Genomic DNA, 24,576 nt, shown 5'->3' on the forward strand with positions numbered 1-24,576 from the left:
TTAGTTTAAAAATATGTACATACCTTTGGGTTTGGGAAACTAGTATTTTATTTTTGTATTTGTACTCACGGTGAAATACTTTTTTTTTTTTCTTGAATTGTCAACTGACTTTGGAATCACTGTTAGACTAGACTCAAAAAGAGTGAGCAAGTTTTATTCCTTTTCCATTGTGTGGAATGTATAGAAAATTTCTGTTATTGAAAGTATACTCAAACTGTAAAAATTACTATTCTTACTAATTTTTTTTATCCCTCAAAGGGGAGGTCTTTGCCATTTTAATTCACTTAATCACTGTTCTATTCAAATTTTTGATGTCAATTTGGATTTTTATATCTTATGTTTTCTCTGCAATTTTCTAGTTCTCTGTAATTTTCATAAGTTTCATCTATATGTTCAGCTTTATTAACATGGTTTGTAATTTTTCCCTTCTTCCATTCTGTATTTGCTATCTAAGGGTCTTTTCAAAGAACCTTTTTTTTTTTTTTTTTTTTTGTCAGACTTGTCTTTTCTACTTATTTCTGGTTTTATTACTATTCTTTTTGTTTTTTAGTTCATTCTTTAAATTGTTGAATGATTTCTTCATTATTAATCATTCTTATTGCTAAAAATGATTTCATGAAAATGATTTCAAATCAATTTTTCCTTCTTAGTTCTTTAGTGGTGTTCCCACCTTCGGACATGATTTTATCATTAGTCTGTTTGTAGGTGTTTTCTCATTTCTGTTTTTAACCCAAGCGTTATCCACCCTCCCTTTCCTTGCCTGAAATTTTGTCAGTTTTCAGGCTGTTTTTGAAAAGGTACTCTAATATCCATTTTTCTTGATTAATTTCTCTTTCTTATCAGTATATAATACCTAACGCTTCTTTTTTGCGTTGAATTCTGTCACTGTAAATATTGGTCCCCTAACTTTCCTTTAGTTAATGTTTGCTTGGTAGTATTTTCCTATCATTTTTGCCCCATGTTGTTAGATATTTTATAAAGAATTTGTAGTCGTCTTTTTTACTCTCTTGTTCATATCAGTATAGACTCATGGATTCCTATTTTATTCATTAGGTTATAATCAGATGCTCTCTTTATTTGTTTTAAAATAGATTTAACCAGTGGAAGCCTCTTCTGGCTGGCTCCTATGTCCTTCTGATATGTCCCCATCATTTTTTCAGCATTTACTTAGTCAAAACAAGATGTTCCAAGATGATTGTGTACTTCCCTGCCATAATCTTGGAATCAGTAGTGGAACCTAATGCCTTAGCACTTGGTGCTCATTGCTACTAAGGAAAATTTTCTTTTCCTATGAATCAGTCAATCCATAAACAAATACATATAACTATGTACAACTATCCATCTACCTGTTTAGCCTGTGAGTTCTTACCAATTCTTCCAATTTCAATTCAAAACATTGGGGTTCTTTCTAGCCTTTTCCCTTTAAGTATTCATAAATCCTTTTACAGAACAGTGAAAAATCTGGTTCCCATTATTCTCAGTATATGTACTTAATTTCCGAATCACTTATTTGTACAATGTAATCAGTCTCCTTACCATTCCAGCCAGTCACCACCTCATTTGCTCTGCAGTAGGGCTGCTTCATGGTGGCACCCCTCACCATTGTACCTGGGCTCCAGGCACACCAATTACTCCATACGTTTACTTTCTCAAATGCTAATGTGTCTGCAGGGGGAGCAGGTGAAGATGGCAAAGAGGGGTGGGAGTGTGTCTTCAGTTAAGTTTAAGATGGTTATACTCATTTTAACTACTGCTTTTAGAGCTTACTTCTGATGTTGCTTTTCCTTTCATCATGATAAGTGTACTCTTGAATCCTCATCCCATATTTCACTCATCCCCCACCAACCTCACCTCTGATAACCATCAGTTTGTTCTCTATAGTCGAGAGTCTGTTTCTTGATTTGTCTCTTTATTTCCTTTGCTTGTTTCTTAAATTCCACATATCAGATCATATGATATTTGTCTTTCTTTGACTTACTTTGCTTAGCATTATACTCTCTGCATCTATCCATGTTGTTGCCAATGGCAAGATTTTATTCCTTTTTATGGCTGAATAATACTCTATTCTTCTATTAGTGGACACTTGGGCTGCTTCTGTAGTTTGGCTATTGTAAATACTGTAATAAGCATAGGAGTATGTGCATCCCTTGGAATTAGTGCTTTTGTATTTTTTAGATAAATACCCAGTAGTGCTATCACGGGATTGTAGGGTAGTTGTATTTTTAATTTGAGGAACCTCCATACTGTTTTCCACACTGGCTGCCCAGTTTGCATTCCTACCAACAGTGCAGTGCACGAGGGTTCCTTTTTCTCTACATCCAACACTTGTTGTTTCTTGTGTTTTTGATTTTAACCATTCTAACAGGTGTGAGGTGATACCTTATTATAGTTTTGATTTGCATTTCTCTGATGTTGAATGGTATTGAGCATCTTTTCAGGTGTCTGTTGGCCACTTGTATGTCTTTTTTGAAGAAATGTCTGTTCGTGTCTTCTGCCCAGGTTTTAATTGGATTATTTGTGTTTGGGGTGTTGTTGTGTCAATTGTTTATAGATTTTGGATACTAACCCTTTATTGCATACATCATTTGCAAATGTCTTTTCCCACTTAGTAGGTTACCTTTTAGTTTTGTTTACTTCTCTGTGCACAAACTTTTTATGTAATCCTAATAATTTTTGTTTTTATTTCCCTTGCCTCAGGAGACATATATCTAGAAAAATGTTGCTACAGACAGTGTCAGAGAAATTACTACCTGTTCTCTGTTCAAGGATTTTTATGGTTTCAGATCTCACATTTAGGTCTTTGATCCATTTTTGGGTATTTTTGTGTATGATAAAAGTGGTCCAGTTTCATTCTTTTGCATGTTTCTGTCTAGTTTTCCTAACACCATTTGTTGAAGAGACTGTCTTTCTCATTGAATATTCATTCTTCATTTGTCGAGGATGAATTCACTATATAATTGTGGATTCATTTCTGGGGTTTCTACTCAATTGATATGTGTAGATATGTGTTTCTACTCAATTGATATGATTGATATTGATTGATATTGATATTGATTGATATTGATATGTGTTTCTACTCAATTGATATTATTTTTAATCAGTACAATACTGTTTTAATTAGTACCACTTTGTAATATAACTTGAAATCTGGAATTGTGATACCGACAGTTTTGTCTTTCTTTTTCTTTTCAACATTGCTTTGGCTATTTGAGATATCATGGTTCCATACAAATTTTAGTACTGTTTCTTCTAGTTCTGTGAAAAATGCTGTTGGTATTTTTTATATGGATCACATTAAATCTGTAGATAGCTTTGAGTAGTGTAGAAATTTTAACAATATTTGTTCTTCCATTCCATGAACATGGAATTTCTTTCCATTTCTTTGTGTCGTCTTAAATTTCTTTCATCAGTATTTTATAGTTTTCAGAGTACAGGCCTTTCCCCTCTTTGGTTAAGTTTATTCTAAGATACTATATCGTTTCTGGTGCAGTTGAAAATGGGATGGTTTTGGGGCACCTGGGTGGCTCAGTCGGTTGAGCGACCGACTTCAGCTCAGGTCACGATCTCACGGCCCGTGAGTTCGAGCCCCGCGTCAGGCTCTGGGCTGATGGCTCAGAGCCTGGAGCCTGCTTCTGATTCTGTGTCTCCCTCTCTCTCTGCCCCTCCCCCGTTCATGCTCTGTCTCTCTCTGTCCCAAGAATAAATAAATGTTAAAAAAAAAAAAATTTTTTTTTTAAAATAAAAAAATAAAAAAAAGAAAATGGGATGGTTTTGGGGCACCTGGGTGGCTCAGTCAGTAAAGCCTCGGACTTCGACTCAGGGTCATGATCATCATGGCTTGTGAGTTCGAGCCCCCACATCAGACCCTGTGCTGACAGCTCGGAGCCTGGAACCTACTTCGGATTCTGTCTCTGTCTCTCTGCCCCTCCTCTGCTCACACACTGTCTTTCTCTCAAATATAAATAAACATTAAAAAAGATTTTTTTTAAATGGGATAGCTTTCTTAATTTCTCCTTTTGCTGCTTCATGATTAGTTTTTTGTTGGAGTCTTTAGGTTTTTCTATATATAGTATCTTGTCATCTGCAAATATAGTTTTACTTCTTCCTTACCAATTTAGATGCCTTTTATTTTTTTATGTTGTTGAATTGCTATGGCTGGGACATCCATTACTGTTTAATAAAAGTGGATATCTTTCTCTTGTTCCTGACCTTAGGAGAAAACCTCTCAGTATGTCACCATTGAGTATAATGTTGGCTGTGTGTTTTTCATACAAAGGCTTTTATTATGTTGAAGTATGTTCCCTCTAGACATATTTTGCAGAGGTTGTTTTAATCATGAATGGATGTTATACTTTGTTGAATGCTTTTTCTGCAGGTGTTGAAATCAGAGTTTTTACCCTCTCTCTTACTGATAAAGTTATGTTGATTGATTTGCAAATATTGAAACACCCTTGATTCTGGGAATAAATCCCACCGGATTGTGGTGTGTTTTGTTTTTCATGTGTTATTGGATTCAGTTTGCTAATATTTTGTTGAGTTTTGCATTTATATTCATGAGATAGTTTGGCCTATAGTTCTCTTTTTGTGGTGTCTTCATCTGGTTTTGGTATCGGTGATACTGGCCTCAGGGAATGAATTTGTCTGTTTTCTTTCCTCTTCTATTTTTTTGGAATAATTTGAGAAGAATAGGTATTAACTCTTCTTTATGTGTTTGCTAGAATTTGCCTCTGAAGCCATATGGTCCTGGACTTTTGTTTCGGGGAGTGTTTTGATTACTGATTCAATTTTGCTGCTGGTAATTGATCTATTCAAAATTTCTGTTTCTTCCTGCTCTTCAGTTTTGGCTGGTTATATGTTTCTAGGAATTTATCCATTTATTCTAAGTTGATTTTCTGTTTGGATGATGTGTCCATCAATGTAGGTTTGGTGGTAAAGTCCCCTACTATTATTACTATCAATTATTTCCTTTATGTTTGTTATTAACTCTTTCATGTATGTGGGTTCTCCCATGTTGGGTACATAAATATTTACAATTATTATATCCTGTTGGATTGTCTCCTTTATTGTTATATAGTGTCCTTGTTTGTCTCTTGTTACAGTCTTTGTTTGTTTATTTTGAGAGAGAGCACACGGGAGGAGCAGAGAAAGAGGGAGCGAGAATCCCAGGCAGGCTCCACACTGTCAGCAGAGTCCAGTATGGAAATCAAACTCACAAACCATGAGGTCATGACCTGAGCTGAAATCAAGAGTCTAACCTACTGAACCACCCAGGTGCTCCACAGTCTTTGTTTTAAAGTCTGTTTTGTCCAATATAAATACTGCTACTTCAGCTTTCTTTTGACATCCATTTGTATGATAAATATTTCTCCCGTCTTCTCACTTTCAATCTGTAGATGTCTTTCAGTTGGAAATGAGTGTCTTGTTGGGATACAGGAGTACTGATGCATAGGGGCACCTGTACCCCAATGTTTATAGCGGCACTCTCAACAATAGCCAAATTATGGAAAGAGCCTAAATGTCCATCAACTGATGAATGGATAAAGAAATTGTGGTTTATATACACAATGGAATACTACGTGGCAATGAGAAAAAATGAAATATGGCCTTTTGTAGCAACATGGATGGAACTGGAGAGTGTGATGCTAAGTGAGATAAGCCATACAGAGAAAGACAGATACCATATGGTTTCACTCTTATGTGGATCCTGAGAAACATAACAGAAACCCATGGGGGAGGGGAAGGAAAAAAAAAAAAAAAAAAAAAGAGGTTAGAGTGGGAGAGAGCCAAAGCATAAGAGACTGTTAAAAACTGAGAACAAACTGAGGGTTGATGGGGGGTGGGAGGGAGGGCAGGGTGGGTGATGGGTATTGAGGAGGGCACCTTTTGGGATGAGCACTGGGTGTTGTATGGAAACCAATTTGACAGTAAATTTCATATATTAAAAAAAAAAAAAACAAAACAAACAAAAAAAAACGTATTAATTTTTCACATATTATGTACTTAAATTTCCATGTTTGTAACCATTTTCATGAAAAACCATTTTATTTTAATAATGTGCATCTATTTAACAACAAAATAAATAAGCATAAAATGGAAAAAAAAAAAAAAAAAAGGAAATGAGTGTCTTGTAGGCAGCATATAGATGGGTCTCGTTTCTTGATCCACTCTGTTACCCTGTGTCTTTAAAAAAATTTTTTTAATGTTCATTTATTTTTAAGGGAGAGACAGAAACAACAAGCAGGGAAGGGGCAGAGACAGATGGAGACACACAGAATTCAAAGCAGGCTCCAAGCTCTGAGCTGTCAGCACAGAACCTGATGCAGGGCTTGAACTCATGAGCCATGAGATCATGACCTGAGCCGAAGTCGGTTGCTCAACTAACGGAGCCACCCAGGCACCCCTACCCTGTGTCTTTTGATTGAAGCATTTAGTCCATTTATAATCAGTAATTATTGATATGTATTTATTGCCATTTTGTCACTTGTTTTGTGGTTGTTTCTAGAGATTTTTTCTGAACCTTCTCTTTCTGTCTTGGTTTGTTGGCTTTCTCTAATGATACATTTGGATTTCTTTCTCTTGATTCTTTGCATATCTATTACTGATTTTTTTGTGGTTACCATTAGGTTTGTATAAAACATCTTCTGCGTAAAACAATCTGTATTAAGTTGATGGTCACTTAGGTTTGAACCTAGTCTTTATTCCTCTCCTCCCCGTTTTTTATGTATATGTTGCTATATTTTACATCTTTTTATGAATCCCTTGAGTGATTTTTACAGAAATACTTGTTTTTACTGTTTTTCTGATTTTTTTTACTTTTCATACTGTCCCTCGGGGTATTTCCTTTGCACTCAGAGTCCCCTTTAGTTTTTGTTTGTCTGAGAAACTCTTTCTCTCTCCTTCTATTTTGAATGATAACCTTGCTGGATAGAGTATTATTGGCTGCAGATTTTTCCCTTTCAGAACTTTGAATATGTTATAACACTCCCTTCTGGCCTGCAAAGTTTTTTCTGAAAGATCTGCTGAGTGTCTTCTGTGGTTTCCCTTATATGTAACTGCCTTCTTTTGCTGCTTTGAAAATTTCTTTAGAACTTTTTTTTTTCTATTTTTAATTACTATGTTTCTTGGTGTGGACCTCCTTAGGTTGAATTTGGGGTGGGGGGGGGAATCTCTGTGCCTCCTGGATCTGGATGTTTCCTTCCTCAGATTAGGGATGTTTTCAGCTATTACTTTTTCAAATAAAATTTCTGCCCCCTTTTCTCTGTCTTCTTCTGAGATCCCTATGATGTGAATGTTACTACACTTGATGGTATCACTGAATTCCTTAGACTGTTTTCAATTTGCATAATTTTATTTCCTTTGTTCAGCTTGGTTACTTTCCATTACTCTGTTTTCCAGGTTGTTAATTCATTCCTCTGCTTCATCTATCCTGCTATTTATTCCATCAAGTGTATTTTAAGTTTCATTTATTGTGTTCTTGATCTCTGCATGGTTCTTTTTTTTTTTTTTTTTTTTTTTTTTTAACGTTTATTTTTTGAGAGACAGAGCATGAGCAGGGGAGGGGCAGAGAGGGAGGGAGACACAGATTCCGAAGCAGGCTCCAGGCTCTGAGCTGTCAGCACAGAGCCCGACGCGGGGCTCGAACCCACAGACCGTGAGATCATGACCTGAACTAAAGTCAGATGGTTAACCGACTGAGCCACCCAGGTGCCCCCTGCATGGTTCTTTTTTATCTCTGTGTTAAGGGTTTCATTGATGTCATTCACTCTTGTTAAATGAGTATCTTTATGATCATTACTTTAAATTCTCCATCAGGCATATTACTTACATCCATTTTGCTTAGGTCTCTTGCTGTGGTTTGGTCCTCTTCTATCATTTGGGGCATATTTTTCTGTCTCCACATTTTGTCTAACTTTCTGTGTCTGTTTCTGTTAGGAAAGTCAGCTACTTCTCTTCCTTTTAACAAGAATAGCCTTATGAAGAAGAGGTCCTTCAGTGCCCTGCAGTGCCATGTCCCCTGTTCCCCAGGGCCTGGCACTTCAAGGAGTGTCTTCTATGTGTGTTGTATCTTCTCTGTGGTTTTGTCTTAGCCTCTTCTTTCTTCAGTCCAGCTGTCTGCAGAGGCTTTCTTTGCCTATTGTGGGCAGTGTTTGGTCCCCAGTAGAGATGGAACACATTTTAACAATGTGTGTAGTGGTCTGCTTGGGAAGTGAGACCTGACCTTCCCCCCCCCCCCCCCCCCCCGCCTCAACTGCCACCTCCAGAACTGAGGTCCCGCAAAACATGAGTCAAGAGATGTGTTGACCTTTTGGGGTGCGGCCCACAACTCCACGACTTAAGGCGGGTGAGTGGGAAGGATGAGTCCACAGAAGTGAGGAGGGGTGGAGGGTGTTGGTGCAGGCGATTTAGGTAACAAGTGTCAGAGCCAGAACCCTGCTGTTTGGGTTTTTTATACTTGGGGGTGGAGTAGGGAAATGGTACCTGTCAGCTCCTTTGTTCCTAGAGCCATCTTCCTGGTTGTCCCTGTCTTTCCAGGTCATGCTCTAGGATGAGCAAATTATTCATCTCTCAGCTGCCCCTGGTGCTTTTCAAACTGCCGATTCCTTGCTGTATCTGCACTGGCTGTGTGGTTTCTTGGGGACGGGAGTTAGGGGGGTGAATTCTGCTTCCTAATGCCCTCCAGGTTCTCCTAGAGCTGAGCCTGCAGAATTTAAAAATTCCAGGCTTTAAATCCAGCTGGTTTGTGAGTTGTTACTCACAAAATTCTGCCACTCTTTCTTTCAAAGGCAGGTATTACGTGGTATACATCTTCCCTGTTCATGGGCTCCCAGGTGTGAAAGTCTGTTTTTTGCCCTTCATACCACCGGCTCCGTTCCCACTGTGGACCACATCTTGACCCTTCCTACCTTCTTCAGGTGTGGTCTCTTCTCTACCTTTAGTGGAATTTGTTCTGCCAATCTGCAGATCGTTTTCTGGGTTATTTATGTTGATGTATTATGTATCTGTGAGACAAGGTAAGCTTAGAGTCCTCCTACTCTGTCATCTTCCCAGCCAAGCTAGTTCTGCTATTATTTCAGTTTCTACTTACTGTATTTTTTCCCTCCTGCTTTCCATTGAGTAGCAATGGAAATTTTTCTTCTACCTGCTTAAAAGTAATAATACATGCCACGGGCACCTGGCTGGCTTTGTTGAGGGAGAATGCGACTCTTGATGTCGGGTTGTGAGTTCAAGCCCCACGTGTTGGGTGTAGAGGTTACTAAAAAATAAAAAGTGGTAATACATTCCAGTTTTTTTTTTTTTTTTCAATTTTACTCAATAGTAATCATTTGTTTACCCCAGTTGGTTTAACTGCCATCTAAGTCTTCCTGATAAGACATTATACTCTTATGTTCTTGGTCTTCCTAACCATACCATGTTGGTATTCTTTGGAATTTTGGTTTTGTATTGTTGATACACTTCATTTTGTTTTCCATTGGCCCTAGCTGTTTCAGATTACAAACTTTGCCAGAATATTTTATTTGTTCGCCACTACTTCCTGTATCTCTTCTCATGTCTAAATTTATTTTTTGTATTTGACCACTTCCAAGAATATTTTTTAAATGGATCTTTTGTGAAAATAATTTTGAAGGTTTACATTCCTGAGAATTTTTGTAAAGTAAACTCTACCCCCAACGTGGGGCTCAGCCTCAACAACCCCAAGATCAAGAGTCACATGCTCCACCAACTGAGCTAGCCATGTGCTCCGAGAATATTTTTTTTTCTTTAAATGTTTATTTTTGAGAGAGAGCGAGCACGTGAGCAGGGGAGGGGTAGAGAAGGAGGGAGACACAGAATCCGAAGCAGGCTCCAGGCTCTGAACTGTCCACAGAGCCTGATGTGGGACTCGAACTCACAAACCGTGAGACCATGACCTGAGCTGAAGCCGGACGCTTAACCAACTGAGCCACCCAGGTGTCCCAGCCGAGAATATCTTTTATTACATTCTCAAATGAGTTTTTCTTGATATAAATTTTGAGCTCAAAGTTCTTTTTCTTCAGCATTTTGGAAATGTGATTCTTTGTCTCTCACATAAGGATACTGTTAAGAAACCTGATGTCAGTCTGATTCTTCTCCCTTTGTAATCGATCTACTATTTCTCTTCTGGGAGCTTTCAGAATTTTTGCTTTTCTTAGATGGTCTTTAAAACCATCTCTCGCTGTCTTGCTACAGTGTTTCTGGTTTCAGTACGTTTCCGCTACTTATCCATGAGTTCTTTGATCTTTAATTCCGGTCTTACTACATCAAATATTTCCTTTTCTACTTCTTCCCTTTCCTTCTAGGACTCCCAGTTACTCACATGTCGGCACTTCTGTTCTGCCCCTGGACTGCTGTGTGTCTTTTTCCTTTCCTGCTTTCTGGTGGTAAAGATCCTCAGGATGCTGATTTGTTTTGACCTGTATCTGTCACTCTATCCCATTCATTATTATTTTTCATCCTGGGTATTTCCCTGTACTTCCTGTTCCTGTTTCACACTGCTAATGTTTCCCTGTACATTGATTTTGCTTTATTTTTAGTTCTTGACTAATGTGTGTATTTAGTTTGCTGTCTTTGGGGCTGAGGGTTGTACACCCCAGGCAGCATCTGGTTATTTTGGCCAAGGAGCTCATGTTTCTTCAGAGCACCAGCTCCTGTCTAGTAACATTTATTGATGAAAGGCTAAGGCCAGGCTCTATGCTGTCCATCCCAGTGAGATTAAGAAGGGGAAGGTAATAACCTCCAGACACCTCAAAGGCTCTGTTAACTGCTTTACCAGTAGTTGCCTCAGATCCTTAGGAAGCAGCAGCAACTTCCTAGTTGTCATCTACCAGTCTTGGGGCGTTGGAGAGGGAAGGGTTTTTTAATCTCAAGAGCAGCCCAGCCAAGCCCTTTTCATCTCAGCAGAGCTTACGGCCCTGCCCTGACAGTGTCCCGCTGACACCAGTGAATTGACTGATTATTCCATGTGCAGCAAAGGGTAGACTTCTCACTTATGGCCTACCTCCCAGTTTATGATGACCTTCAGTCTCCTAGGCATACTTACAGGATTTGGGGGTGGTTTGTTGCTGGGTTTGGTGGTGGCTCCTCAGATTTATGCCATCTCCTAAGGTGTATTATTTTGGGGGGAGGGGAGCCAGTAGCCTATGCCACTTTATCATCTTAATAAGGACCAAAGCCCCTACTATATCTTTACTGTTTTCTTTTTCAGTGTTTCAATGTTGTATTTTACGTGTCTCTCTCACACAGTTTTACAAACATATCCAATCTGTTAACTTCAGTTTGGAAGTGGTGGTGGTGGTGACGGCAGTGGTGGTTTTAATGTCTAATCTGACAACTTTTGCCCATTAAGTGGTCACATTTTTAAAAAACTGCTTTCTCCCCCTTCATTCCTGTATGGTTTCACTGATTGAAGTATTTTTTTCATCCCTTGTCTGGTGCAGATGTTACATATGCCAGTTACCAATTGTTAATGGTGTCCTCAATATTTATAACATGAATACTTGACTTAAATCCAGGACCTTAGCTTACTTTAATTTCAGTCATCATTTGACACCCCCCCCACCCCCACCTTATTTTGTTCATATTTTAACCCCTTCTCTTTATTCTCCTAATACCTCTGGGAACTCAGTAGGCCATGTTTCCCTGGAGTGTCAGCTCAGTTCAGCAGTGACAAGATCTGCCATCTTTTCCCTTGTTCAGCTGACATTTTCCTTTGAGCAGCCACATCCCCCACATCTCTAGGATGGATCACCCTTTTAGACTGTGCTCACCACAGGCACGCTCGGAAGTGCGTATCAGCCACTGTGCTAAGGAGTAGAGACAAGACGATGAGTAAGGGGACACTGGTGCTTTGGTAATGCTGAATATTTCCTGTACTCAACTGGAAATATGCCTAACAGGACAGCAGCATTGGTTTCTGGGTTTTGTCCTTTTTTCAGTGGGAAGAGTAGGGGATGAAAAATTCATCATCTCGGAGATAAAAGCATATCCTTCAGTGAGCTGTGGCTGAGGTAAGATGTAGAAATGAGCCCCACACCCCAAAACAGGACAAGTCCAGAAGGCCAGTAAGTGATCAAATCCTGGTCACCTGCCCACCTTCTCCTCCTGTGTAGCCTGACCTGCAGCCCTGAGGAAACCTGTATCCTTGGCCTGAAGCGATTCAAGCTTTTGCTTCTGTGATTACCTCCAACCTTCAGGATGGGACAGCTGCCGCTCCTCTTGAACGTTGCACTAGATACACACTTCCAGACCAGTGGTGCTCACAGTGTGCCCCCGGACCTGCAGCGTAGTGTCTCCTGGGAACTTAGTAGAAAGGTACATCCTCCTGTGCCAGACCTCCATGAGAAAGTCCACAGTCGGTCCCCCACAGACTTCTGCGAGGCCCGAGTTCTAATTCTGTCATTTATTGTATGTGGACCGAGTTATTTCTTGCTATGCCTCAGTTTCTGTATCTGTGAAAACGGAGCCAATTCTGCTCATGCCCAGGGGGTTTTTGTGCGCAGGGCCTTGGGTAGAGTATGAGCTCCATTGTCCTCTCCCCTCCCCTTCCTGGGAGAGAGACTGTACACCAGCCCTCCTCCTACCCTACGTGCTGTGCAAGCTGCTCCATGAATACTGCACTGTGTTCTGGGGCATGAGGCCCCCTATTGCTTTGAAAATCCAAAAGGGAAGCACAGGGGCCCAGAAATCTAAAGTCCACACCCTGGGCGTTAGGACACTCTGAATCCCCTGCTTGGTTCAGAGGGCGGGGTGAAGGTGGAGGAATGAATCATTTTTGTGTTAACAGAAGGTTGGAGAAGAGGACAGAAAACCCCCTCCCTGAAAGCCAGGGGGGAGCAGCTGGCCAGCAGAGGCTGGGAGCTTGCACCCCTCCACCAGTGGCCAGGCAGCGGCTGAGGCAGAATCTCAGCACCATCAGCCACACACACTGATGCCAAGGCCCACAACTTCCTTACTGGAGGCTATCGCGTCCCAGGGATGCATAGGTGGCTGGACCCATGGTACAGGTCAGCAGTGTAGCACAAAGCAGCACACCCAGCAGGCACACATACAATTAAATAGCATGTTTAATCATCTCACAACAGACAGTAGTGCAGTAGTGTAAACTAAGTTTCTTTTCAAAAAGTCACTCCCCCAAAGCTCCCATTCCCCAACACCCAGGATGACCATGGCTGAGGAACCAGTGACAGGGCCAGAGGGATTCAGAAAGTCTCTGCTCCAAGGAGCTAAAAGTCTGTCCAGGTAGCCTCACAAGTAGCCGAGAGCCCTATGAGGAGTTGATGTGCGCACATTCTGAGACACACACACACACACACACACACACACACACACATGCAAGGGACACACAAGACAGACACAGAGGAGACCGCCATGGGGCAGTCGCACACATGCGCTCATGCCATCACATTCCAGTCAGCGTGTGACTGACTGTCGCCTGCGGGCAGGGCATGGGGGCCTGAGCCCTGAAGCAGCAGGTCAGGAGGAAGGAAAGGGTCTGTGGCCAGCCCAGCTGTCTGACAGATGGCCCAGCAGCCAGAGGGGCGCCTCCATTCCTAAAACAGCCAGTCCTCCCCTAATCTCAGGCTGGACACGGGCATCAGTGGTGAGGACAGGGGGTTCCACTTTCTCTGGACCTAGCGAAAAGATAACGGCTCTGTCCCAAAGAAGAGAACAAAGAATGTGCCCACAGGCAGGCTCTCGGAGCAGGAGGCTGGTGGTGCTTGTTCTACAGCCAGGACTTGCTGTGCGGGTGCCCTGGGAGCAGCAACACTGCCAACAGGGAACTGGAGAGGCAGCTGGGAGCTGGCTGGACAGCCCTTGGAGCAGAGGAGGGGTTTGTGAAAAAGGAGGCCCTGAGGTGAGGACATTTGGCGGGGGCGGGGGGGGGGCCTACCAGAAGGGTTTTAAAGAGGAAACCTCTTCGTTCACAGCTTCATTCAGGGTTCCCGGAGAGAGTCTCTGGATTCAGGTGCCAGCAGCTCTGGTTGAGGGTATTAGGGTGGAATGACCAGCAGACGCTGGGAGAACAGCTGCCCACGGACATGGGAGGTATGAGAACCAGCCTGGCAATGCTCTGGACTCGCACTGCCCACCCCTACCCTGAGGAAACAGACCAAGTAGCTACAAGATCTCCTCTCGTGGGCTCCTGGCCTTAAGTGGGGTCTGCCCGTTGGGCACGGAGCCATTCTGACCATGCAGGAGTTTGCCCTTCTCTCGATCTGGCCACGTGAAGATGGCATCATCACTGTCCAGCTCCGACTCAGAGCGCATCAGGCTGCTGCTCAGCATTGGGCCTTTCTGTTTGATGCCTGCGAGAGAGAGAGGAGAATCCAGGCTCAGGAGCACAAAACCTTCCTCGGCCTGAGCCACACCCTGTACCCTTCTCCCAGCCTGAAGAGGAACAGAGGGACTGGGGAAATAACAGAACTGGGTTGCAATGTGGATTCCTTGTCTCCAGTATCTATTAGCTTTGGTTAACAGTGCCACCTAATGACCCATTCTCCTCTTGTTGAAATGTGCAATGTTTTATCACCTCCCTTTATGAACAGGATGGAGCTCCCACAGGAGGCAGGAAAGCACGACAAATGAGAACTCAGCTCTAGAGGACAAACTTTTCACCATACCCCGGCTCAGCATGGATGGTAAAGGGCTTGCCCGAGTTCCCAACATCGAGTGAGTACGCAACCTCGCTCCCCACAGATGCTTGCTCTGGTTCCACCACGTGGGTGCTAGAAGCAGAGAGCCTGACTGGAGTACCAGGGACTCCCAGAGACAGTCCCAGGCCATCAGCGCATCAGAACACACAAACAAGGACCCATAAGAAGCACCTAAGTTCAGAAAGGATGCCTGAGATTCTGCAAGCCATTGCAGTCACCTTCACTACCTATCCCTGTGGCTGCAGAAACCACACCGAAAAAGCAAAAAGCCACAGGATGAGGCGTGGGAAGTGCCAACAGAAAACCCCACGTGGTAGTGTTCTGGGCCCCACACCACCCACCCTGGAGCTGACCTACCTCCTTTTTGAAAAAGGTGACCAGACAGGTGAGGTATGTTTGAAACCCCATATCCAATAGTCACTCTCCCTTCCCCCTGGTCCCACCCAGATCCCCCAAAACACTGAAGTAATGTCCTGAGATGCTTCTCAGCCATTCTGTCCCTTCTTGGCCAGGAAAGCTGATACCAGTGTCCCAGGCTTCTCCAGTGTGGCGGGAACAGTGGGCCAACATAAGAACGAAGCCCAGGGGAGGCTCAACCCCTTCCCCTCTGTGCCTGTGAAGCCTTCCCTCCCATGCCCACATGAAGCTTCCCTTCTTCCCCAAAGCCCTCCTTCCTCCACAGCTACAGAGGACAAGAGCGGGAGGGGGAGACATGCACCCGGCACCACACCAGACAGCACTCACCCAGGGCCTTCCCACACTCACTCCTGCTCTGCCTGGAGAACTGAGCGATCTCACCCACTAAACAGTACAAGATGGGCCTGGACAGGAGCTTCTGCAGCCACACTCCTCAGAACAGCCACAACTGGAAAGAATTCAACTGCCTGCCTGTCAACAGTACACCTGCCAGATGTATTAATACAGTGGAAATTACACAGCAGGAAATGGGACAAACTACTGCTCTGCCTGACAGCACATCGGGAAGTCATAAGTGTAATGGTGAATGGAAAGGGCCAAATACAGTGATTCCCTTTATATAAACTAAAACATCAGAAGTACGTTGGCAGGAGGAAGGCGAGGACGGGAAAGAAAGGGAGCTGATTATATGGGCACGTTCACTTGCAGGAAACCCATCCAGCTGTCCGTTGGGCTGAACCACAAAAAACTACCATTTTTATGGGTTCAAAAAAGTCACACACTATTAATTTCGTATGGTTCAATCTAATATGCTTCAAAAGAAAGCTTTGGAAAATCAATAGAATAGCAAAAACAAACCCAAAACCACAGTCGCTGAACGGAAAGCAGGTCTCCTGAGGCTTGCCTTGGGAGCTCACCCAGGCGGGTGCACCGGCTCCCCAGGCAGCCCTCATCAGAGCTCAGCCTGGTTCCCAGCAAACAGGGTCTCTGTCAGCGCGCTTCCACGTGCATTACCTTTCTTCGCAAGGGGCCTGTTAAATCCACGCTTCAACCTGTCAGCTTACGTGCCTTACGTTGACAGGCTTGAATCCCCTTCTCCCCCACCTGCTAGCGGCTCTGCTCTGCGGTGCACCCACTAATCTGCTGAGTCCACAACTGATCTGCTGGCCAGAGCCAGAAGACCAAGAGCAAGGGGGCTCTCATCTGTCCCTCAGCTACACACTGCCCACAGAGAAGGGCCTCCTGACTCTCCTCTTTCTCCTCCTGGTGACCCAAATGCAACTGGGCTCTCCCTTGCTGCCCCCCCTTCACTGGATGTCTGCCTCCTGCCCATTTTGCCTCTTCAACGCAGCACTTCCTGGTGCTATCACCCAGCCCTGTGTCCCCCACCCTCTCCTTTCTTGAGCCCCATTCCCTCTCTCCTCAGGAGCCTTACCTCTGTCTTCTGCCTCACCCTGCTTCACTTCTAAAGGACTTTTTTCAATATTTAGGGCTTCCATTTCCTCACTGCATACTTACTGCTGGAACAACCTACATTTTCACTTCTGCTACCATTCACCATTCTACTCTAGCTCTTTAGGTGACCAGAAACTTCCCCAGTGTCATCTTCATGGACAATTCTTATCCCTGTCTGCAACAGCTAATACTGCTGACCGCTCCCTAACAGTGCACCTCTTCCCTCACTGACGGCCCTTCATGGGCTCCTCAGCTCTGGACTCTTTGGTCCCTCAACATTTTCCCCAGAAGGGATGTGACCCACTTTTGTTTTGGCACTCACCAGCATCTAGAAGATTCTTACACTGACACTTGTAGTCCAACTGTTCTAATGGGTTCAACTGAATTCATCTTTTCTTACCCCAGCCGGCACTGCACTGATGTCTTAATTGTGTCTACAGAATCATTCTCTGTCCCTCAGGTCAGAAGTCAGCCCTGACCTTTCCCGTCCTCCATCCTGTTGACCCCATGTTGGTTGAGTCATTGTCACCTCCCTCTCGGACCACTGCAAAAGTCTCCTTGCTGGCCTCCACATGGGATATCTCCCCTTCAGTCAATTACAGGTGTCATTAGAGACTAATTTTCCTAAGCCAGCACTTTCAAGATGACACTTCCTGTCACCATCAGAATTAATGCTTAACTCTAGCTGATTTTCAAAACCTTCTGCACTTTTGTCCTCACCAATCTTCCAGCCTCATTTCCTCAACACCATTCGCAAGCGTCCTGAAGCAAACACTTCTCTTCTCCGGCATTTCCTCTCCAGTACCACCCAACCCACACCTGCTCAGAGCAGAAGCTCCAGGACCAGCCTGCACGTCTCCTTTTCTCCCACACCCCTCGGCTAACATGCCACAAATTGCATCAAGTCTTCCCTGCAAAGGTACCTGGAATCTACGTGTCTCTCCCTAGCTTACCATCTCTCCACCATTAGGACATTCCACCGAATCCTCTATTACCTGCTCTTGCCCCTCTGATTCCTACATAGCAGCCAGGGTTGTCTCTTTTTAAAATGTAAACCAAATCAGACCATTCACCTCCTTAAAAAGCTGCCTGTGGCTGCCCACTACTCTCAGAAGGAGCCCACAGCTAGGTCCCTGCTCACCTGTGCAGCCTCGTGCCACTGGCCCCGTGCTCACCATGTCCAGTATGTCACCTTCCTCTATTTCCTCAAATGCCCTCTGCTGCTTCCAGCAGCTGGCCCTTTACCGACTTTGCTCCTTTGCCTGGAATGCGCTTTCACAGAGTCCTAATGTGGCTAACTCGTACTCATCCCTTGGGTCTCAGTTCAAGTGTTCTTCTTTACAAAGACCTTTCATTATCACATGCTGTATATCTGGGAGTTTGCATATTTCATGTCTGTCTCATAGAAGCTCCAGAGCAGCAGAGTCTGTCTGGCTCACCGTATGTAACTGGTATCTGGCAGAGGGCCTGGCAAACAGTGGTCTCAATCCATATGCACAGAGGAATAAGACACAATCTCTGCCCTCACCAATGTCACTGACTGCTAAGGGGACAGATACATAACTAATATAGGGACAGAAATTCCAAAACAGTCATGTGACAGATGAGCATGACATTTACAGGTTAAGGGAGGGATGACAAAGATGACAGAGCTTTCTGGACAGAAATATGAACCAAGTCAACAAGGCGATAGATCTCAGAGAAGCCAACAGATGAGAGCTCACCCAAGGCCACGTTAGCCAGACCCAAAGTCAGTCACCAAAGGATTTCGAGGGGTGGGAAAACTTTCAGAGTAACATGAAAACAACCTTGGCCACCAGCTGGGGGGTGAACTGTGCACGTTTTTACCTCCAGGCTCCATTTCAGTGTTTCTACTTCTCTGGTTTTACAAGCCCCACCACCTCCAGGTACCACCCCAAGATGTTCTCTAACCAAGGTGCATGGGTGCAGAGCCCAGGCCGCCTGAGAGCTTTTTTTTTTTTTTTTGCCTCTAACGTGTCTGTGCTCCCTCAGTAGACTGAAATTCCGAGGGCAGAGCCAGGGTGTCAGAACTCTCTGTTTTCCCCTCCAGCCTCTCCTAATACAAAGCTTTAAGTATGAACATATTTGATAAATGCTTTGTATAAAAACAGTTCTGTTGGCAGAGTGTTTAGGAATAGCCCCACCTAGAGTCCCATAAACAGGCGATGCAGGTCCTGTGGCCTCATGATGAATGGAAACCTCACCCATGACGACACCCAGCCAAGGAAGGGAGCCCCTGCGCACCCTGACCTCCAGCCCCATCACCCAAGCCATCTCAGTGCTTGTGCAGTTGGTGATTCCTTGGTGGGAGGCACCTGAAAGACGAGTCCTGTGCACTGGGACCAGCAGGGAAGCTGCCCTCCTGCCTGTTCTAAGCCACCAGCGGAGCCCATGGATCTATCTGCCAAATACAAGGTAGAGGAAGATGGAAGAGGAAGGCCAGCTGAAGAAGAGGCCAGCTGGAGACACTGACTTCAATCCCACTGCTGCCACACCTTGTTGTCTGCCCAGAAAGGACAGACTTGTCAGGCCTAAGAGACCAAGGTCCCTGAGCATGACTAACGGGGGGCAGCATGAATAGCTGAAAGCCAGGAGGAATCCCTGAGGGGAATGAGCATGCCAAGGAAAGCAAGAGGCTTAGTCCTTCTGCAAAGAGAAGCAATACTGAGAAGTGAGCCCCAGATCACAGCTCACCCAGCAGGCAGCTTCTGCCAGTGCAGGGCAAGGTCAGCCCTCAGCGTTTAACAAGCAAGAGTCAAAATGCTTTTCTAGAACAAACAGCTGTTAGCAACACATTTAGGAGGGGACTGTAGTGACAGTAGCTCTTCACAGGGAGAGTGCACAAATCTAGAGGCCTCCGTCCCCAACCCCCAGGGCCACTACCTGCTCGGGAGGTTGGCTTCAGTTCCAGGCTCTCCTGATCCGTGGCATCTAGGATCTTATACTTGCTTTTCCTCTTGGGTTTTCCTTTCTGCCTGAAAAACACAATCCCCACAGCTGCTCAAGAAGGGGGTTCTGTGTGAGATTAGGGAGCTCACCACAGGGTGACGGCCAGACTACATAGAGGGCCCCGTCCTGGTGATAGCTGCTTAATGGGAGGACTGTTTTCCCTTGCTTTCGCAGCTGCAGGAAGGTGGCGACTGTGATTTGTTCTTCAAGTAACGCCTCACCGATTCTAGGAAAGGAAGGTGACTCTGACTATCTTACCATGGAGCCACCACTCCACAGCAGCAAGGAAGGAGAGACTGGTTAACAACACAAACGTAATGGGGTACAAGCTTGTCCTGCTCGCCACACACAGGCCAGTAAGTCAAGGGGAAAGACGAATGGGGTGAGAAAAACGACTTTACTCAGAAAACCAGCAAACCAAGGAGATGGCAGACTCCTGTCCCAAAGAACCATCTCCCCCAGCATGATATTTGAGCTTTTCTGTTAGGGTGGAGGAAGTGGGAGGAGGCTGGAGTCAAAAGGTGACTGATGTCTGCAGACATCCAAGGAAGGCTGTGTAACTTCTCTGTCCTAGGTTGGTTGATATCTGTAGGAAACTGATCATGTTTCTGTGAATCTCAAACATAGCACAGGCATATCTGAAGGTACTTGCTTATCTCCTTGAGTGAGGTAGGTCTCAGGTTAAAACAACAGTTTTTTGTTCATCTCAGCTATAAGCAAAATTCCTTCGATGATTAACATGCCTACGTACAGGGCCCAGCAGAAGTTTCTAAGCTGTAGGTCACAGCAGCAAGGGAAAGAGGCAACGTGGAGTCAGGCACACTTTCTCCCTATTACATTAAGAGAACAAAAACCCTGTGCTTGAGGGGTGGGGGGTGGAAGAAAGCATCTACTAATGGTGGTTGTCTCAGGCTGGTGGAAACTATCAAAAATTATTTTCACTTTCTAGGTTTCATGTGAAACCTAGGCTCAATATTGCAGGCTCTATCTCAGCTCTGTCACATATTAACTGTGTGTCCGTGGACAGGTGGGGTTGTTTTCCTGGGCCTCCATTTCCTTAGCTGTAAGATGAGAAAAGGTTCTCATATACATTAAAAAAAAGGTATTACAGGGGCGCCTGGGTGGCTCAGTTGGTTGAGCGTCTGACTTCAGCTCAGGTCATGATCTCACAGCTCGTGAGTTCGAGCCCTGCGTCAGGCTCTGTGCTGACAGCTCGGAGCCTGCAGCCTGCTTCATATTCTGTGCCTCCCTCTCTCTGCCCCAACCCACTCACATTCTGTCTCTGTCTCTCTCAAAAATAAACAAACATTTAAAAAAAAATTATAATTTAAAAAAAAGGTATTACCTACAAAATGTTATCATGGTGCCTGACACACAGCAGTGTAGAAATCATACTTATTATTAATAATGAAAAGCATACAATAAATATTCCCATTAAATATCATTTGAGAGGAAGACTCAAACAAAAAAACCTAGAACACTTAATCATGACTAATCTAAGTCTGCAGTTATGTGAAAGTACATAGACACGTGAATCCCAACTAGAAAGGAAGGCATAAAAATTGAGAACTCATGTGTCAAGTGGTGAGACAGGTGGAGTGGAGTAATACAGAACACACATCCTAGACAGATGTGACTCAGGTCCACAGTCCAGGCCCATCATGGCTATGGCCACGCTTCCCAGGTTGTGCATCAGTGCAGTGACAGCCACTTGGCTGAGGGGTGTGTAGGAGTGGCAGAGGGTTAGGAAAGCCTTTCTGCGCATGCCTTGGGTGGGCCAAACGACTTTAACAGTGACAGGAAGGGAGGAACCCCCCAAGACTTAGCACCTTCCACGTGGAAAATGCCAGATACCTCCCGAATGAATGAAGACACAACTAGAAGCTCTAATGAATTTTCAAGGAGAATCCATCTTACCTCTTACAACAACAGATCACAGTCCAGGACAGGATTCCCAGGGCGACAACGATGACAAAGGAAGCAATGATAACATACAACACGCTCCACTCTGCCAAGAGAAACAAAATGGTGAGGGCTGTGAAGAGAGAGGGGCCAGCAGGACAGTCTGGGCTGCCTCGACCTCGGGCAGGTGGCTTCACTCTGCAGACAGGAAGGCTGTTCAGGGAAGGTGAGACCTTGCAGTTGTAGGCAGCTGAAGCTTTCACCTTTCTAAACCATCCCTGCTGAGACCCTGAGGCAGTGTAGCAGGTTGTAAGGAGCTTTCCCAGAAGGAAAGGGGGAACAGACACTTGCAGACTTCCACTAGGCTATGGCACAAAGACACCCCCCAAAAGACAGGAGGCCTTGCAGCCAGTCTGATCTAGGCTGCAATTTGCAGTTGGTCTGATTTAAGCTTGGTTCTTTGTACAACACTGCTTCAGAGCTCTGCTCTAACCCTGAGCAGCGTGGAGGAAGGAAGTAAAAGTCCTCTGCAAACAGAAAATACACAGAGTTCTTCTCCTCGCTTGCTCATCTGCCTCGGAAACACCAACACCCACCTGCTCAACTCAGAACTACAGTCAGTGCCAAACCGGCTGGCACAGCACCAGGCAGAAAACTCACCACAGTTGCTGTCTCCGTCCCTCAACTGCACCTTGATGAAATTCTCCATCCAAAAAGGGTCACAAATACAGCGTTTGGTGAATGAATCACAGTGGCCATGGTCAGAACAGTTCAACTGGCATGCTGAAAGTAGTAGGAAAGGGAAAAGGTCAACAGGAGTCAGAGCCAGACTGGCAGCTGCCAGCGCCCCTGCTGTGGCCCATGGGGAAATTCCTTGGACACCCACCCCGAGGGCTTTTACAGCTCGGGCATATTGCCCGTGATCATTGCCACGGTCAAATGAAACTGGAGCAGTCAGGCCACTGAAGACAGTTCCGGCTGCTTTTACTTATTGTTACTCTCTGCCAGCAGTACGTCATCTTTCATGGCCCACAGACCCCCCCCCTCTTTGCATCGTTTAATTGCCAAAATAAAATACATGGTATTACAAAAGAAAGCAATTATATCGCACATGTTTTTTAAAAGTTGAAGAATATAAAATTCTAAGCTAATTATACATATACATGTGTCTTTATGAAAACATCAAGTAACAAGATTTAGAAGCGAGTCTAACAACTGTCATGATTTTGAAGTAGTGATGAGTAGTAATGATACTTCATCACGTAGTGTGCTATGACGTTATTTGTGATTCCTATTGCCTTAAAGTCACAGGTTCTGTTAATATCACTGGAGTTCGTCGCCCACCTTCACAAGAGGGAAATAATGAACTTCAGTTAAAGGTGAGTGAAAATAAAGATGTCATTTTCTTCCCATTCAAACTAAACTCCTTGCCCCTCTGAACACTAGCTCATGGACCCATGGACCCCAGGTTAAAACCTCTGCAACAAGTCAGGACTCTTCCATGTCCCTGGTAGTGGAGCTAAGCGATTATATCCATGTTCCTCAAGAACAGGTGATGAAGCCTGAGGACAGCAGGACTGTGGTGAACTGTGGGCACTGGGCAGGCTTGTATTCCCAGCTTCCCAGAATTACTCACTGACAGTATTGATTTCCAGGGCTCTGAATATCAGAAAGTCTGCTTTTTGCTTCCGCAGCTCATTCTTGAGCATCGCTGCCACCTCATGGCCTTTGAAGATCTGGTGGGGAGGCTCGTTTTGAACAAAAAATACCATCTTGGTGCTGCAGAGACATGCAACAGTATGAATGAGCTGAAGCCGTCAGCAATAATAGCAGTAGCTGCCATTTGCTAAGCACTTTATGCCAGACACTGTGCGAAGCATTAGACACATTCTCTCACAGCAAGCCAGTGAGAAAGGTGTTATCAGCGTCATCGCCATTTTACAGAGGACAACACTGGGGCTCAGAGGGGTTAAGTAACTTGCCCAAGGTCACACAGTTAATTATGGCAGAGCCAAATTCCAACCCTGGTATGTCTGACTGCAACACTTATGCTTTTAGAAATGCCCTAAGCTGTCCTAGCTAACAAGACGACCCATTCCAAACATGTAACTGGAGGTCAGGAAAATGGAGATTTGGTTACAACTACATCTCTGCTGTCAGCCTTTTAACAGCTAAGACTGTGGTGTGGTGCTGTTGGGTCTGTGCCTAGGTTACCTGTAGGACAAACCACAATGCTCTGAAAAATGTATGTTGTTGGACAGCATCAAAGCATTATCCATGGGTCAAAACAGCCAAATGATCATTACTATGACGGCAACAAGAAAGACCCCACACAGTGGTGTGGCTGGTGCAAGATTATACTACCCCATGTCCAGAATCTGTTTGCTTTCTGTCAACTTCTGTCCAGGGCAGGCCATGTTTGATCTCACCTCTATATGGGCACAAAGTCTGCTGTCTATGCCTTGGCCTTAAGAGGCCTTTTGGAGAGCCCCCTTGACTCCATGTTAGTCTCACAAATGAACCTTCTCAATCAGTGGGTCACAGTGGGTTGTAGGTGTGCCCAAGATATTCATCCCCTCAGCACACAGAGTGGCTGGCTGGGACCTGGAGGCCCCAGACCAGTTGCTTCCAGTATAACCAGCCTTGTCTATTTATCTCAAAGTGCCATACACATAGCATCACTGCCTATGTGTATCATGACATAAAAGTTTGGGAAGCACGGTCATAAAAGACTTCATAAAGTCCTCTGCACAGTGAGACTAAGGGTGGGGTATTATAAATTTCAGAATCAAGACACAGACCTTTGCCATAAAAATGTGTGGTCCATTTCTCATTATTTTCTCCCAGTTACCTAATCCATGCGAACAGTTTCAATTTCTCTATATATACCAATAACCCTCGAATATTTATCTCCTCTCCCCTAGTCTTTCCAAAATGACCACATCTACATCTGCAGAAGCTTGCTGGGACATCCACCCCATCCGTATCTCTCATAGGTACCTCTAACCCAACAGGTCTCAAAATAAACTTACAATAACCAGCAACTGAGCACACTCTGTGTGGTAGGGATACGAACATTCTCTTATTTAACTCTCAGTAACAATCCTACAAAAGTGTACAAGTGACAGGCTAGGCTTGGAGAGGGGCAGTACCTTGCCCATCA

At 44.4% G+C, this 24,576-nt stretch overlaps 2 protein-coding genes across 9 annotated transcripts in view; one reads left to right on the plus strand and one right to left on the minus strand.

Moving 5' to 3' along the window:
- The window catches only part of ZMYM4 (zinc finger MYM-type containing 4), a 165,523-nt gene extending 150,918 nt beyond the window's left edge, over positions 1–14,605 (plus strand). For 2 of the 4 annotated variants that reach the window (XR_006205883.1, XR_006205884.1), the window contains exons 33-34: positions 11,952–12,023; positions 12,126–12,959. The gene's annotated coding sequence lies outside the window, so the exon portion shown is untranslated. Of the gene's footprint in view, positions 1–11,951; positions 12,024–12,125; positions 12,960–14,561 lie in introns of those variants that run through there. The other 2 variants (XR_006205885.1, XR_006205886.1) reach the window with 2 other exon arrangements.
- The window catches only part of KIAA0319L (KIAA0319 like), a 94,903-nt gene continuing 83,388 nt past the window's right edge, over positions 13,062–24,576 (minus strand). For all 5 annotated transcript variants that reach the window (XM_042951241.1, XM_042951239.1, XM_042951240.1 and 2 more), the window contains 5 exons: positions 23,050–23,192; positions 22,074–22,196; positions 21,429–21,519; positions 19,446–19,537; positions 13,062–14,321 (listed from right to left, as the gene is read on the minus strand). In XM_042951241.1, the coding sequence (XP_042807175.1) occupies positions 14,134–14,321; positions 19,446–19,537; positions 21,429–21,519; positions 22,074–22,196; positions 23,050–23,192 (637 nt within the window). In that variant the 3' untranslated portion in view covers positions 13,062–14,133. The remainder of the gene's footprint in view (positions 14,322–19,445; positions 19,538–21,428; positions 21,520–22,073; positions 22,197–23,049; positions 23,193–24,576) is intronic.

This window comes from Panthera leo, chromosome C1, assembly GCF_018350215.1.
Source record: "Panthera leo isolate Ple1 chromosome C1, P.leo_Ple1_pat1.1, whole genome shotgun sequence".
Lineage (NCBI taxonomy): Eukaryota > Metazoa > Chordata > Mammalia > Carnivora > Felidae > Panthera > Panthera leo.